Genomic DNA, 15,645 nt, shown 5'->3' on the forward strand with positions numbered 1-15,645 from the left:
TTTTCAGCAATGGAGCATGTCACCTAGATCCACAGCAGGGAAGTTAAAAGTATCCCAAACACACACATCCCCACAGCGACAAGTGCGCAAAACAAGGGGGCATGTTCCTACACTGTAAATTTCACTTACCTTAAGAGTGCTGAAAAAGTGGGCGGCTTTGGTTTTTAGAGGTCCAAGATACCAGTACCTGAGAGGGATCAAGATGAAAGTCTCATTAGGACGCTAAGAGAGCTGCAGAGGTGGTGAACACCCCATGACAGCGCATTAGTACTGCGCCTCTACTGCCCTGCTGCCTCTGGAGGCCCGGGAACTGTGGCCTGGCATAAAAGGTGTCCCCGCAAACGTTTCATCTGCATTTCAACGCACGTCTAACAGTACAGAATTAGCTTTACAGCAGACAGATCCCTGCGATTCGTAAGGCCTGTATACTCAGAGACTCCACGAATCTCTAAATCCACGAGCATCGCAGTAGCATAGACTTCCTACCACTGAGTGTGGCTGAGTATCCGTTCCAGACGGTGACGACTGGACCAGGACAAGGCTGCACGGAGATGCAGATGCTGGGAGCTGAGGGGTTACACACCAAATGCCTGGGTCTGAAAAACCAAGTTCTCTCTCTCACACACACACACAACAAATAAAATTTATAAATCACTGAAACCTCACACTGCTCATGTCATGCAGTTTTAAAATGGCAAACGTTAAACCTGAGAATGAAAACAGTCTCTTGCGTATTTCTAAAACCAACCTAATGGCACACAACAACAAAAAATAAAGCTTACTAAAGAGACAAAGATTCAAGTTAGAATTAGAAAGGAGGCATAAAGTGGATTCCGCTCTTAAAACACATATGTGCCACCTCCCACTCCATCTTAACTGCTCCCTATTTGACTCTGGTCGGCATGCACTTATTTAACACCTATTGTGTGTGCGGAGGCGACAGCAGAAATACACATAAAACTCCCACCTCTGGGGGCTTATGAGCTGAGAAAGGAAGACACAGAAGTAACGAAAACAATAAATGAGTGTACGTGACATGGAATACGGTGATAACTATCTGCTGGTAAGGAGTCACGGAGATGTAAGACCCATGACGGCCTAGTCCTGGAGCAGCCGTGCTTGTACAATGAATGACACACAAATAAGGGAGGTGTGGGACTTAGAAACCTGGGTCAGTCTAGACACCTGCAGTGGGGAAGGAGGTCGTTCTAGGCCAGGGGAACAGCAAGGACGCAGGACACGGTGAGATTGAGAACCACAGCAAGGGAGAGATGCACACAAGCCAAGCCAGGTCGCCGCCTGACTAGGGGTGATGACAGGGAGGTAGGCCTTGAATACCAGGAGGAGGAGTTCAGACATCACCCAGTGGGCCAGGCGGAATCTTCCACATGTCTACTGAAGTCAGTACTGTGATGCTCCTAACGGGGGCCTTGGTCATCTGTGCTGCAGCATGGTGTCAGACATCACCTAGATTCCTCGGGGACAGTAAGAATTAGGATCAGCACAAAGTTGGTTCCCGGGAACCCTGGTGGTGTAGTGGTTAAGTGCTATGGCTGCTAACCAAAGGGTCGGCAGTTCGAATCCACCAGGCGCTCCTTGGAAACTCTATGGGGGTAGTTCTACTCTGTCGTATAGGGCCGCTATGAGTTGGAATCGACTCGACGGCACTGGGTTGTGACAGGGAGGTCAGACAGACCTCCACCCTCCACCTGCTTTACCATTTCTGACACCAGCTGTTTCCCCCGCCATGGCGCCCTCTACTTCTCTGCTGGGTTTGGTAGTCCGCTGCAATGGCTGCAGAGTTCACAGACATACTCACAGCTAAGTGGCTTCTCAGGGAAGTAAGAGTCTACAACCGGAGATCAGGATCAGGAAGCAAGGCCTAGAAGGCTTCCCTGAGGTGGAGAGCACATCTCTCCCTGCTTTGGTACAGGACAGCTTCCAACCAGAACAGCTTTAACAGGCCCATTTCTTGGCCATGCACACCCCCTCTCAGCGGTGCACGCCCCCTCTCAGCCATGGATGCCCCCACTCAGCTGTGCACGCCGTCTCTCGGCCACAGAGGCCCTCTCTTGGCCACGCACACCCCCCTCCACCGTGCGCTCCCTCTCTTGGCCAGGCACACCCCCTCGCAGCCACGCATGCCCTCTCTAAGCCCTGCATACCCCCTCTCGGCCACGCATGCCCCCTCTCAGCTGTGCACGATCCTGCTTGGCCCTGCACACCCCCTCTCGGCCATGGAGGCCCCCTCTCAGCTGTGCATGACCCCGGTAGGCCATGGATGCCCCCTCGGCCACGCATGCCCCCCTCCTCAGCTGTGCACGTCCCCTCTCAGCTGTGCACACCCCCTCTCAGCTGTGCACACCCCCTCTCAGCCATGGACACCCACCCACCTCAGCCACGCATACCTCCTCTCGGCCACAGAGGCCTCTCTGCCTTCAACGTGCATGCCCTCTCAGCCATGCACACCACCTCTTGGCCATGCACATCCTCTCTCAGCCGTGCACACCCCCTCTTGGCCATGGATGCCCCCTCTCAGCCCCAAAGGCCTCTCTGCCTTCAACATCTCTGTCGTCGGCCTCTCCACTGCTAACTGGTCCAGCTCACACCCAGTTAGCAGTTTGCTCAGCTCTCTCAGCTGCTTTCCTAGCAGCAGCTTTCTACCATCACCAGTGACTCTGCTGCTAGACCCCTTCTGGGCTCCTCACCATCTTCAGTGTTACAGCCCTTTACCCATGTTACAGCTCTTTCAGGAGGTTCCTTGTGTCTCTCTCTCTCTCTCTCTCTCTCCTTCTTTTCTCTTCTTACCTCTAAAAATCTCTGTGGGGTTCACTGCTTTATATAACCAAACTCCTTGTCAATTTCAAGGCGTGGCCCTCCCGGGAAGACCATGAACTGACCAATCTCCTTGGTGGAGCACAAATCACTCAATTTGCATAGTAAACCAACCAACCCCTGCAAGGTATGTAAAATAGACCAATCATATGGCAGGCTGGCCCCCAAGGCTACACAAAAAGTATCAAACTATCCAGCTGTTTACAGCTTCCCACCAGGAAAAGTCAATCAACCTGGACAAATGTAACAAACCCTCTGGGGGTGGAAAACTAGGGCAAAGGTAACTACTCAGGGCTTAGGGGAAAAACCTCACAAGCTGGCAAAAGGCCACATAAACTAACTCATTTTAGCACGTTATCTGATAGGTTTTATTTTTAAGCTAAGGTCTTTACTTTACAGTTTATTTCTTTTCCTGGTTAGCCAGTTAGAAAAACATCTTTCTACAGGGCATTTTATTTCTAGATTCCTAGCAGTTCCCTTCATCTCTACAACAGCAAGTATGACACTATGCTTGTAGTGGCCCTCTGGCCAGCTAGAAGCACTCCTCACACCCTCACCCTGTCTCCCATAATGCACAGAGCTACTCAGTGGGACTAGGATTTTAAAATTCATTGTTCAGAAATTAATCGAAATACTGGAAGGTTTGTCAAAACCCAAAGGACTGTACAACACAGAGTGAACCCTAATGTCAACTATGGACTTTGGTTACTAATAATGTATCAGTATGGGTTCACCCATCGTAATAAATGCACCACAGGAAGGCAACATGTTAACGAAAGGAGAAACCGAGGGGAGGGGCCGTATGGGAACTCTCCGTACTTCCTGTACAATATTTCTGTAAGCCTATAACTGCTCTAAAAAATAAAGCCTATTGAAAACATAAATACTGAAAATTAGGTGACACTGGTGAGCTGCTGGAATTGGAGATTATAGATCAAACACCAGGTCATTTCTAGAATCAAGATAATTATAGCATACTTGCAAGTAAGATAATGTGAAGTATTTAAGAATGCAGTGTGTGATACATACACACAGTAATATCTCTCTTCTGACATTGCGCTGCCAGAAGCTTTATCAGCGGGAATAATGAACAAGACACGTGAGAGCAGCGTTGTGAAGGGAGACAAGCTGCCTGTGAGGGAAGAGGGCCTTCTGGGTAACAGTCAGGCGTGAGATCGAGTGCAACTCAGCCATAATCCATTCCTGCAGTCCCGAGGAAGCCCCTGCCCACCAAACAGGACAGGACACGCCACACTCCAAGTCCACAATTCCATCTTACACAACAAATTCGCCAGAAAGTAGCCCATTCCCATGGGAGGCCCTCTTCCACAGCTGTCTCTTCCTCCTCACAACAGAGCCAGGCACCATCTCCCTGCCTTGTCCAGGGGGGCAGCCCATGTCCCAGCTACTAAGCCTCCAAACACCCCTGGGAAAGTCTCACCAGGGCCGGAAAGGCTTTGGGCGACAGTGCCCATGCCTTCCCCTCAGTGCCCAGTGACAACGCAGGCCTCAGGGTGACGGCAACCAACTCTCCCTTTAGGCTAGCCCAAGCCTAACCTCTCTCAACACTGTGTGTATAAACAGAGACATACTCTCTCCTCTCCGGCTCCCAAAAAGCCAGTGCTAGGGAAACCGGAACCTTCCACAACCTTTCTGCAAACAGAAGATAAACCTCTAGCTGATGGACCTGACACCATCATTCACACACAATTCAGCCCCCAGGCCCACCAGATTTATTCCCACAAGATCACTGCATCTTAAAACCTCAGAGGCAGGGACAGAACAAGAAGGAGGATTTACTTGCTGACTTTGACACCGGCGTCCCAGAAGGACCCCCACCGAAGGCCGGTCATTGCGAACACAGGCTGCTCCTTTTCACCCTGGAAGGTAAATACACTGAATTTAGATGAATGGATACAACTTCCTGGGGCTCTCTGCATGTAAGCAGCCAGCAGACATCCGGGCCTACTTTTCATCAAGTCAAGCCAACGTTCTAAAAAGTATGTGCAGACTTCAAAGACATTCACCCCATGCGTGCTCAGTAGAAGCCACGCTGTAAAATGAAACTGCGTTTGGCACGCTGGGCCTCATGAACCTGCTGACAGCAGTGTTCCATCACCCTCCAGGCCGTGTGGTGGTCGGTCGGCCAGAATGTCTTCTCTCCCATCTACCTGCTCCAGGCAAAGCTGACTGGAGCCTGCACCCCCCTCCGAAGACCCAGAGCTCTCCAGTCAGACCAGAAGCTACTACTCTATACGACTCACCTGAATGTCTGCATATGTGGTCAAACTTCTGTCACAACAGGTCAGGGTAGGGAGGGATCGGGATTTACACCACGGCTTTAAGGCCGAGTTTTGCTTTTCATAATTGTGAGTTTTTAATAGATTAGTGAGTCAAGCAATATACTGAAAACACGTTTAACAGAAGCACTGCCACCGAGAGATCCACTCCACGATGGATTTCCTCAGAGTACCAGTGAGACCTGTGCCAGCATCCCACGGGGACTTTCCCTGCAGCTCAGACTTGCAGCCACAGGTGCTGAAGACCGAAATGCACGGAGCAGCCCACACTCCAAGGAGAGCTCCAAGCAGCCGCCAGGCACAGCTCAACAGGACTCGCTGAATGGGGCAGAGCCAGCAGCCGCTGCTCCCAGGACAGCAGAGGATGAGGGACTGGAGGAGAGCCGGTCAGCTGAGTCGTCTCCTACCCTCCACGAGGGGAGAGCAGGGGTGGGGGTGCCGCCCCACCAGCCCACTTCCGCCCAAGTAAGGGGATTCTGGAAGCACACACGGTGGGCTTCACTGTTGTGCTCTCTGCACCTGGTTACAAAGGGCGAAGGGAACTAGAGCAATGGTGGAACACCCGGCTGGCACATCAAGAACGTATCAGATTGCCTGGACCTGAATATTATGTAAACGAGACTCCTGGTATCTCTTTTAGCCCAGGGACAGCATGAAAAGTTGCTGAGACACTAAGGGCGCCATGGAATGAGAAGACTCAGCCACCTCTGCATTGCAGTGCTCTGAACAAGGTGTGCCCTGCCCTGAGGGACATTCAGAAAGGCTCGCTCCCTACTGGGAGTAACCGCCCTGAGGATAAGGTAGAAGAAGAAAGCCAGTTACCCATGAATCTGGAAGAGGACCAGCTTACTGATACCCGCAGGATGACTTTGCTGAACTCAATTACATATCGAGGTCAAATATTTCAACAAAAACCCGTTGTTAAAAAGCTAGTGGTAAGACTTCTACCCCCAGCCATGATGGAGTAACAGGGCTTGGAATTGCTCCTCTGTGCTGAACAACTGAAAAACCAGCCAAGTACATAAAACCACAGTTTTCAGACAGTGGACAACAGGTCACACAAGACCCTGAGCCCTGAGAAAGGGGACCAGATGCAGGAACACCATAATGACACCGCAATGACGTGGAGGGCATGTCCAGACCAGAGCTGGGGAGTGGGATGGGGAGAGAGATGGGCGCTCAGGAAACAGAGCAGAAAGGCAGAAAACAGAAAGGCAAGCACACAGCCCTGAGCCAGCCAGGTCTTAACGCTGAGGAGACGTGCCGCCCCAATTCACACACTTCCCTGAGGAGACTTAATCCCAGAGAAAATGGCCCAGTGCTTGGCTGAGGGAAATAACTGAGACAGCTAGCTGGAACAAAGACATGAGGTACAGTGAAAACAAAATAATTCCTGTTGACTAGTATCTCAGTTATTTAGTGCTGCTGTAACAGAAATACCACAAATGGACAGCTTTACCAAAGAGAAATTTATTCTCTCACAGTCTAAGAGGCTACAAGTTCGAATTCAGGGTGCCAGCTCCAGGGGAAGGCTTTCTCTGTCAGCTCTGGGGTAAGGTCCTTGTCATCAATCTTCCCCAGTTAAGGAGCTTCTCAGCGCAGGGACCCCAGGTCCAAAGGCCACACTATCCTCCTGGCTCTTGTTCTTGGTAGTATGAGGTCCTCATGTCTCTCTGCTTGCTTCTCTCTTTTAAAGCTCAAAAGAGATTGACTTAAAACACAACCTGATCTTGCAGACTGAGTCCTGCCTCATTAACATACCCAATGCTAATCCCACCTCATTAACATCATAGAGATAGGATTTACAACACAGAGGAAAATCACATCAGATGACAAAATGGCAGACCATCACACAATACTGGGAATCATGGCCCAGCCAAGTTGACACACATTTTGAAGGGACAAAATAAAATCCATAACAACTAGATAGGTATGGGAGAAGACTGGGAGGTGCCTAATCAAGGAGTTTTAGGGCGGTACAAACAGTTAACACACTCAGCTGCTAACTGAAGGTGGGCTGTTCGAATTCACCCAGAGGTGTCTTGGAAGAAACGCCTGGTAATCTACTACCAGAAGATCACAGCCACTGAAAACTCTATGGAACACAGTTCTACTCTGACACGCATGGGGTTGCCATGAATCCGAACTGGCTCGATGGCAACTCTTTGGGTTTTTTTGTTGTTGTGAAGTAAGACACAAAGGTAGGAGCACTGAAGCACTCCACGACTCAGAGAAGGATCAGAGCCAGGGCTCAGAAAGGAGTTCACAGAACTTGCCAGGAATGGTAAGGGAAGAAAGGGATCTACTCTAGGTCCCCCTATTCCACACACATCTAGCTTGCTTGGCTCTGGGGTGCCAGTGCCCAAATCAAACAGAAAAAAGAACTAAAAATGCTCCATCAATATTTTCTGTAGTTAATTCAAAGTCAAGTACTCAGTATTATAAAAAAAAAAAAAAAACTCCTTACCATGGTGTCGATTCTGACACATAGAGACCCTACAGGACAGAGTAGAACTGCCCCATAGGGTTTCCGAGGCTGTAATCTTTAAAGATTTATCTTTAGGGCAGCTCGACAATACAAAGTAAAGTATTATAATGAAATGTGCCAAGACCTGGAGCTAGAATACCAAAAGGGAAGAACACACCCAACATTTCTCAAGCTGAAAGAACTGACAAAAAATTCAAGACTCAAGTTTCAATTTTACTTGGATCCACAATCAATGCCCATGGAAGCAGCAGTCGAGAAATCAAAAGATGCGTTGCATTGGGCAAATGTGCTGCAAAAGACCTCTTTAAAGTGCTGAAAAGCAAAGTGTCACCTTGAAGACTAAGGTGCACCTGACCCCAGCCATGGTGTTTTCAGTTGCCTCATATGCATGTGAAAGCTGGACAATGGATAAGGAAGATTGAAGAAGAATTGACCCCACTGAATTGTGGCGCTGGCGAAGAATATTAAATATACCACAGACTGCAAAAAAAGGAACAAATCTGTCTTGGAAGAAGTATAGCCAGAATGCTCCTTAGAAGCACGGATAGCGAGACTTTGTCTCGCATTCTTTGGACATGTTATCAGAAAGGTCCGGTCCCTGGAGAAGGACATCATGCTTGGTAATGTAGAGGGCCAGTGAAAAAGAGGAAAACTCTTAATGTGATAGATTGACACAGTGGCTGCAACACTGGGCTCAAACACAGCAACGATTGTGAGGATGGTGCAGGACTGGGCAGTGTTTCGTTCGGCTGTACATACGGTCGCTGTGAGTCGGAATCAGCTTGAGGGCACCTAACAACAACAACATGCATATGATGGAGAGTATGTAAGTTATGTTTGCATGTGTATGTGCGAGTCTGGCTGCACAGTAGTTAAGTGCTCAGCTGCTAATCTAAAGGTCAACAGTTCAAACCCTCCAGCTACTCCATGAGAGATAGATGTGGCAGTCTGCTTCCATTAAGATTACAGCCTTGGAAACCCTATGGAGCAGTTGTACTATGTCCTATAGGGTCATCAGGAGTCAGGAGCCAACCGATGGCAAAGGGTTTGTTTTTTTTTTTTTTGTTTGGGAATTGTCCCAATAATCTTTTTATGGCTCTTACTGGTTGTTTTTCATTTTTCCAATCTAAGCTCCTGAACTGAGTTTATTTGTGATATTTCTTTGTTGTTGTTAGGTGCCATTAAGTCAGCTCCAACCCCTAGCAACCTCATGTATAACAGAGCAGAAGGGTGCCCAATCCTGTGCCACTGTCTCAACAGTAGATATTTCTTTAGTTTCCCTTAATCTAGAACAGACTTCTACCTCCTTTTGGATTTCACCACACTGAATTTTTAAGAGCCCAGGCTAAGTGCTGTTTTTAGACTGTCCCATGGTATGAATTTGTTAGGTCGCCCTCTCATCATCAGATGCAGGCTGACATTTTCGGCGGGCAGGTTGACGGGAACGTTGTATCATCTCAGTATGTCACATCAGGAGGCACTAACGTCAGTTTATCCCATTTGGTCATGTCACGTCTGAGCACTTGGTTGAGGTGCTGCCTGCTAGATTTTCCCGTTATAAAGGTGTATACCCCTTTGTAATTAGTAAGTAATCTTTGACACTTTTTGAGATTGTGAGCAGGTCTGTTTCCCAATAACCTTTTATCCAATGGTTTTAGCACCCATTGACAATCTTTTCCAGAATCAATTATTACACTGGTGATGGCAAAATGGTAATTTTCTATCATTCCTTCTACATTTATAAGCTTACAGTTCTCCTGTAATATGACCGTGGGCTCATTATTCATTTTTATTTAATCCGTTATAACCTATTAGCATTACTTTTCTTTTTTATGTTCAAATTGTTCCAAGGTTGGCCAGGAGGACACCATCCAGCTCCTAGGCCTTTCTGTGAGATACCCAACTGTTTTTCTGCACTTCCTTGTCTTGTTCTCGCCCTGCCTGTGAAATCCATCTCTTCAGAGTCCTAGTTTCTTTTATTAGGGAACGGTACGTAGAGACCAAGATCTGGTTGCTGGGCGTGCTCATTGCTACTGAGCGTCACTGATTCTAGCCCCTTTCTGTGGGCACGACTAGAAAATATATTTCTCAAAAATTCATGAGTTCACCTATAAATCAGTAAGAAAAAGTCAGACAACTCAAAAGAAAAATGGGGAGTTCTGCTCCCGCCTAGGATGTGAGAAGCTGCAAAGAACACTGACCCACCCTCAGATGAGAAAAAGCCAGGTAATCTGCAAAATCATAACCTTCCTTAAGCTCACTGGAGAGCTGAGACTGAAGGCGGCCAAGCAATCTGAATTCCAAAAAAGATGAGCCCTTCCGAGGAGAGACAGGACCCACAAAGGGCTCCCCTTGGGCAATGCACCTACCATGTCCTCGGTGCTTTCCATTATTCACTCCTTTAATAACGAACACAACCACGTAAGACACATGAATTACCTTACCTACCTTACCGTGGCTCAAAGGTAACCAACAGAGGAGCTAACAATAGAGATTAAAACAATGCTGGGAGGAGACACGGAGGAATTCTCATACTTAACAAAAGGTCAGGAGATGAAGTCTAGAGCTGATACAACAAACGGAGCAGCACAGGCCTATTGGTTAGCGGTACCAACATGGGTAAAGAGTGAACATTCTTCTTCTCTAGAGACAAGACTCGGGGTAAGAAGGGGGACTGTTGTTTTCATTAGAATCTCATTTGAGCTGCTATACGTTATTTTCTTTAACATGGATATCTATTACTTTGATTTTTTTTTTTTTTTAATTTTTAAAAAATAAAAAGAGAAGACTGTACCTTAATCTGCAAGACATCAAGTGGAACTGTCTCCCCTTTCACAATGGCGAGGGTAGCATCTGTGATGTGTCTAAGAGATAATGAGAAGTCCATTAGCATGTAAAGAAGCAACCCCCCCCCCCCCGACATGCACAAACACACCCCTGCCCAGATATTAGTAGTTGGGTCAGGAAACACGCATAGTCCCTCAAAATACTCCAAGAAAGCAGAATAAAGGGGCACAGAATTACTGATACGGATACAGTGGGAGGCCCTGAAAGGGACCTTAAGAGAAGACTTTGGCAAGAAGTTCATACCACACACCCATTATTTATTTATTTAACCTTTATTGAGTATAGACACTGTGCCTGACGCACAGTTATCAAAAGATGATAGGACACTTTAATAACAAAACAATGTCTTTCGTTCACTATAAGAAATTCAAGGCACTCCAATCAGAAGAACTAAATGACAGAGTTTGTTGGAGTTACTTTAGCAAAATAGAATCCAGAACCCAAGACACAGTTCCCGCATTTTCCAGGGTTACTAGGATGCACTTCATTTCAATTGCCGACTGCTTTGTTCAAAGACAAAAGGCTGCTCTTATGTACGTTCTGATAGTCATTTGAAAAGTCTAAAAATAGTATTCATCAAAGGGCATGTACTATCAATTCCCATTCAGAGTGTGTGAAACTCTGCTAGGCTTAGCAGCAGTTCTAGAGCTCAGAATATAATTAGATCCAAGGTCAGACACAGATAAACATCAACATGCACTTAGTAGAAGAAATATTAAGTCAGCAGGCGCCTCGACAGTAAGATTTTGTTGGAGCAGAGAGAATGAATAAACACACTACACGCACTTTCCTCACTCAGCCTGCCCACACCCCTGTGACACCCTCTGCTGATATTTGGGCACCTGGCTAGTTTCCATCCTTCAGATGGTGTCTTAAATGTCACCATCTCAGAGAGGCCAGCTCTCGACAGCCCAGGCATGGGGCTTTCCCTGTAATCTATCACTGAATGGAGTCCATTTTCTTTTGACTAGATCACAATGTATAATGTACATTTCTTTATCAATTTCCTATCATCTGCCTCCTCTGGTAGACCGAAAGGTCTCCCGGGTTAGTGATCAATTTACACCCATCTACCCATCTATTAGCCAATATGGAAAACCTGGTGGCGTAGTGGTTAAGAGTTATGGCTGCTAACCAGAAGATTGGCAGTTCGTATCTTCCAGCCACTCCTTGGAAACTCTATGGGGCAGTTTTACTCTGTCCTATTGGGTTGCTATGAGTCAAAATTGACTCAATGGCAGCTGGTTTTTAAATTAACCACTATAACTAGCATGCTGCACGGCACTTTGTAGGCATTCAATATTTGCTGAATGAATGATTTTATAAAATTTCAAACCTATAAAAAAGCATGTAGTACCATGAAATCCTGTATACTCCTCATGCAGCCTCAATATTTATCAACTCATGGCCAACCTTGTTTCTTTTTATACCCTCCCCTCACTTCCCCCTACCCTGGATCAAATGAGCAAATTCCAGCTATCTTAACACTTCATCCATAAATATTTCTGTATGCATCTCTAAAAGACACTCTTATTTTTGAAAACATAAACAAAATAGCATTATCATACTGAAAGCATTTAAATAATTTCTTTGTATCAACATACATTCAATGTTAAATTGTTCCGTGATCAACTCGTATATATATACTTTGTTTCTTTGTTCAAATTAGGATCCAAATAAGATCTATACGTTGCCATTGGTTCATACGTCTCTTAAGACTCTTCAAACCCACAGATTCCCTTTTTTTCTTTTCCCTGCTTGTTGAAGAAATGGGTTGTCTGTGCCTGCTTCCTACATTTCTTGACAATCTGTATCTAGAACGGAAAATCTATAGCAGATTCAGTTTTGAGTTTTAGGCAAAAATACTCCACAGGTGGTGGTGTGTACTTCCATCAGGAAGCACCTAACATCTGGTCGTCTCTCTTTCTGTGATGGAGCAATAATTGACAATCACTGGCTAGATTTATTAACAAAGAGTTGCAAAACTGCAATCTTTTAACTCTATTATTCCTTCTAATTTATTATCTGTTCTATAAAGAGAAATTTTCCCTCAACGTTTTGGTTACCCTGAAATATAGGTCATATGAGAAAGGCAGGATAAATGCTTGTTTTCTTTTAGTTTATTTACCAGTTTCCAAAATAATAAGTTGATTCCCTAGTATCCTCCAAGTGACCAATAAGCTCTTCATTTTTATTTATTTTCTTAGTGTGATTATGAACTCATTCTGGACTTAAACATATTTGAAATCTTTCAACCCATCACAGCTATCAGCTTTACCAACACCCAAATTATCCCAGATGAATGAATTTTAACAGTGGTATACCAGTTGACTCCTAAAATTACAACCACAAAAAATAAATCCACAAAAACCCAGGTTAACCAAAGAATTCCAAATCAGAGAAAAAAGTCCTTAACCCAAAACAAAACAAAAAAACTCCTGAATATTATACTGCTATTGATTCTAGAATGGTAGAGCCAGAAAAGTCTGAAGATAGTTTTAATTCATCCAATCAACAAGTATTTATTTACTGGCCTCTTCCAATGTGTCACAAAGATGACACCAGCCACCGACACTAAGAGGTGAACATTATTTGCTCAAGATTACATTATTAATTCATTTGCAAAGCCAGCACTCAAATTCAAGATCTCTGCTTTCTTGAAAGACTAGAGTTTTGTTTACACAATGCTTCCAGGAAAAACAGTAACACATGAGACTCACAGCAAATTAACTCAGACATCAGGAGCTACACAGCTTTCCTGGTCACTGTATCCCTACCATCTACCACTTTTGTTGTTCCCCAGATAAGGAGACTATATTTAGTTGTTTTAGCCATTGAGATCATCAAGATAACGAAACCAAGGCTGCGGTTCGGCCACCACCGGGGACGTGCTATTTGTCGTTGTGGACACTAACAAGTGATGAGTGCAAACCTGTCTTCCCTAGGGAACTGAACAGGTAAAAGCAAGAAGCAGTTTGGATGAGGGGTGCTATTTTCATAGCTGACAAAGGAGATGAAGTGCTCATCTCCATCCCTGACCTTGGGACTCATTATCAGGTCACCAGCTCCACAACTCAACAGGAAAACTTCCCAGAGGACCAAAAGGTTGCACTCTGACCTGGGCCCTCCCATTAATTATTTCACGTTTCAGGCTATGGAAACTCAAAACCAAGTGCCACCACACACACATGAACTTCTTCCCAGGCTCACTCACCCACACCCGCTAATACCCACAGTGACGACCTACTGGACTTTGTTTCCACTTTTGGCAAAGAGGGTCTGACTCAAACTACTGGTCTGTCCCAGTGGGATAAATCCAATGGGAATCTTACTGAAGGTAGCCTGGGGAAAAAAAAAAGAAAAGTTTTATTATTGTGGTGAGAATATCAGGCTGAGCAGACAGGCAGGAAAGTGTCCACTACCCTGCCCAGGCCCCTAGGGGAGGAACTGGAAACCCCAAGAGAGCAGTTTCCAAGACAAGGACGTCCATGAAAATACAATGACCTAGAATTTCAGAGAAATATCTGAGAACTCAGTAATGGCAACTGGTTGACTGAAATTTGGTGAAGATAATGAGGGTCTTGCACATATTAGGTAAATGCATGAGGGTGACAATCTTTGAAAAAGTTGCAGATAAAATTCATAAGAATATCTGACATTTGTACAGAGGCTGACAATAAAACCATCTCAAGTATAAATGATGTAAAGAGAACAGGCAAGTTCAAGGATGTGAAGGGTAGGGCAGTTGATTTAATGGAACGCCACCAATACGACAGACACCGTAAGGTCTCAAAAGGCTCTTCTGAGTGCGAGGTGCTACATTCCAGGCTGGATCCAACCTACCTCTGGGTCACCGACAAATGAGACTTGGGGGTGAGGGCTAAAGCAGTTTAACAAAGGGACTGAGAAAGATATTTTTTTTGGTTGTTGTTATTTATGAAACATTTCAAACTATTTTAGAAAAGTACATGCAATAATGTAAAAAACGTCTGTGGACCCACAACCCAGATTTAACAAATGCTAACATTTTGCTGTATTTGCTCCAGATTTGTTTTAAGAAATAAAGTGATATTGATACAGTTGAAGTCCCTCTTATTCTACCGTCCTCTCTTCCATCTCAGAGGTAAACCACTGGCCAGAAGTTGGAGTGATTCCTTTCCACCCTGTTATTACTATTCTTTTACTACATATTTAAAAAACCTGCTGCCATCAAGTCAGTTCGGACTCACAGCAACCCTATGGGACAGGACAGAACCACCCCATAGGGCCTCCAAGGCTGTATTCTTTACGGCAGTAGATTGCCACATCCTTCTCCTGAGGAGCGGCTGGTGCGTTCAAACCGCCGACCTTTGCGTTAGCAGCCGCGTGCGTAATTACTGCACCACCTGGGCTCCTTTATTCAGGCATCCATTAACGACGTGTAGTGTTGTTTTCTGAATTTTAAAACTCTATAGAAATGCACAGCATCCTTTGGTAACTTGCCTTTGTTATTCAGTGTTTCTGAGATTTAACCATGCAGATATTTATAGATTTAATTCACTCATTTAACTACTACATGGCTTTCAGTATATATAGATGTACCATAATTTATTTACCAGTATATACAACCAGTATACATAAATATAACCTAATTTATTCAGGAGGGAATTCACCGAAGAGAATATTCCATAGAAAGATTTTGTATGTTAAGCTACTGTTGGTAAGTAACATCTATTGGATGCTCTGGGTTATCAAAGCAGAAAAGCCCATACTGGTTAAGGCCAGTACTCTAGGCCTTTCTAAACCCAACTTGTGCCCGCCTTAAAATATAAAATGGGGAGAAAACGTAAAGGAAAGAAGTAGAGAGAGTAAAAAGAATAGAAAAGGAAAAGCTGAAACGCAATTATTCTTTCTTTCAAGCTTACCTCATCCACTCTTCGAAGAATTCCAGTAACAACCTACAAGGGTGAAAAAAACTATTACAACCTACACGTATTTCCCTTATCATAAAAGAACTGGATTCAGTTTTTACCGGCCATAAATGCATTTCTGTTTCCTTCCTAGAAACTCTGTCAGAAAAGGTATCGGCTCTTACAACACAAGGCAATCTCTAATAAAATTGATGCAGAAACACAGGTTTTACTCTTGACCTAGGAAGACGAAAAAAAACTAAAATAATTATAAACACTCCAGGAT

The 15,645-nt window shown here is 45.2% G+C and overlaps 1 protein-coding gene across 12 annotated transcripts in view; it reads right to left on the reverse strand.

Annotated features, from left to right (window-relative positions):
- Nucleotides 1-15,645, reverse strand: part of AGK (acylglycerol kinase) — a 114,718-nt gene that overhangs the window by 49,022 nt on the left and 50,051 nt on the right. For all 12 annotated transcript variants that reach the window (XR_010322577.1, XR_010322580.1, XR_010322581.1 and 9 more), the window contains 5 exons: nucleotides 15,375-15,407; nucleotides 13,718-13,812; nucleotides 10,418-10,487; nucleotides 4,636-4,715; nucleotides 130-187 (listed from right to left, as the gene is read on the reverse strand). Coding sequence is in view for 3 of the 12 variants with exons in the window: in XM_064289630.1 (XP_064145700.1) it covers nucleotides 130-187; nucleotides 4,636-4,715; nucleotides 10,418-10,487; nucleotides 13,718-13,812; nucleotides 15,375-15,407 (336 nt within the window). In the remaining 9 variants the exon portion in view is untranslated. The remainder of the gene's footprint in view (nucleotides 1-129; nucleotides 188-4,635; nucleotides 4,716-10,417; nucleotides 10,488-13,717; nucleotides 13,813-15,374; nucleotides 15,408-15,645) is intronic.

This window comes from Loxodonta africana, chromosome 8 (genome assembly GCF_030014295.1).
Source record: "Loxodonta africana isolate mLoxAfr1 chromosome 8, mLoxAfr1.hap2, whole genome shotgun sequence".
NCBI classification, from domain to species: domain Eukaryota; kingdom Metazoa; phylum Chordata; class Mammalia; order Proboscidea; family Elephantidae; genus Loxodonta; species Loxodonta africana.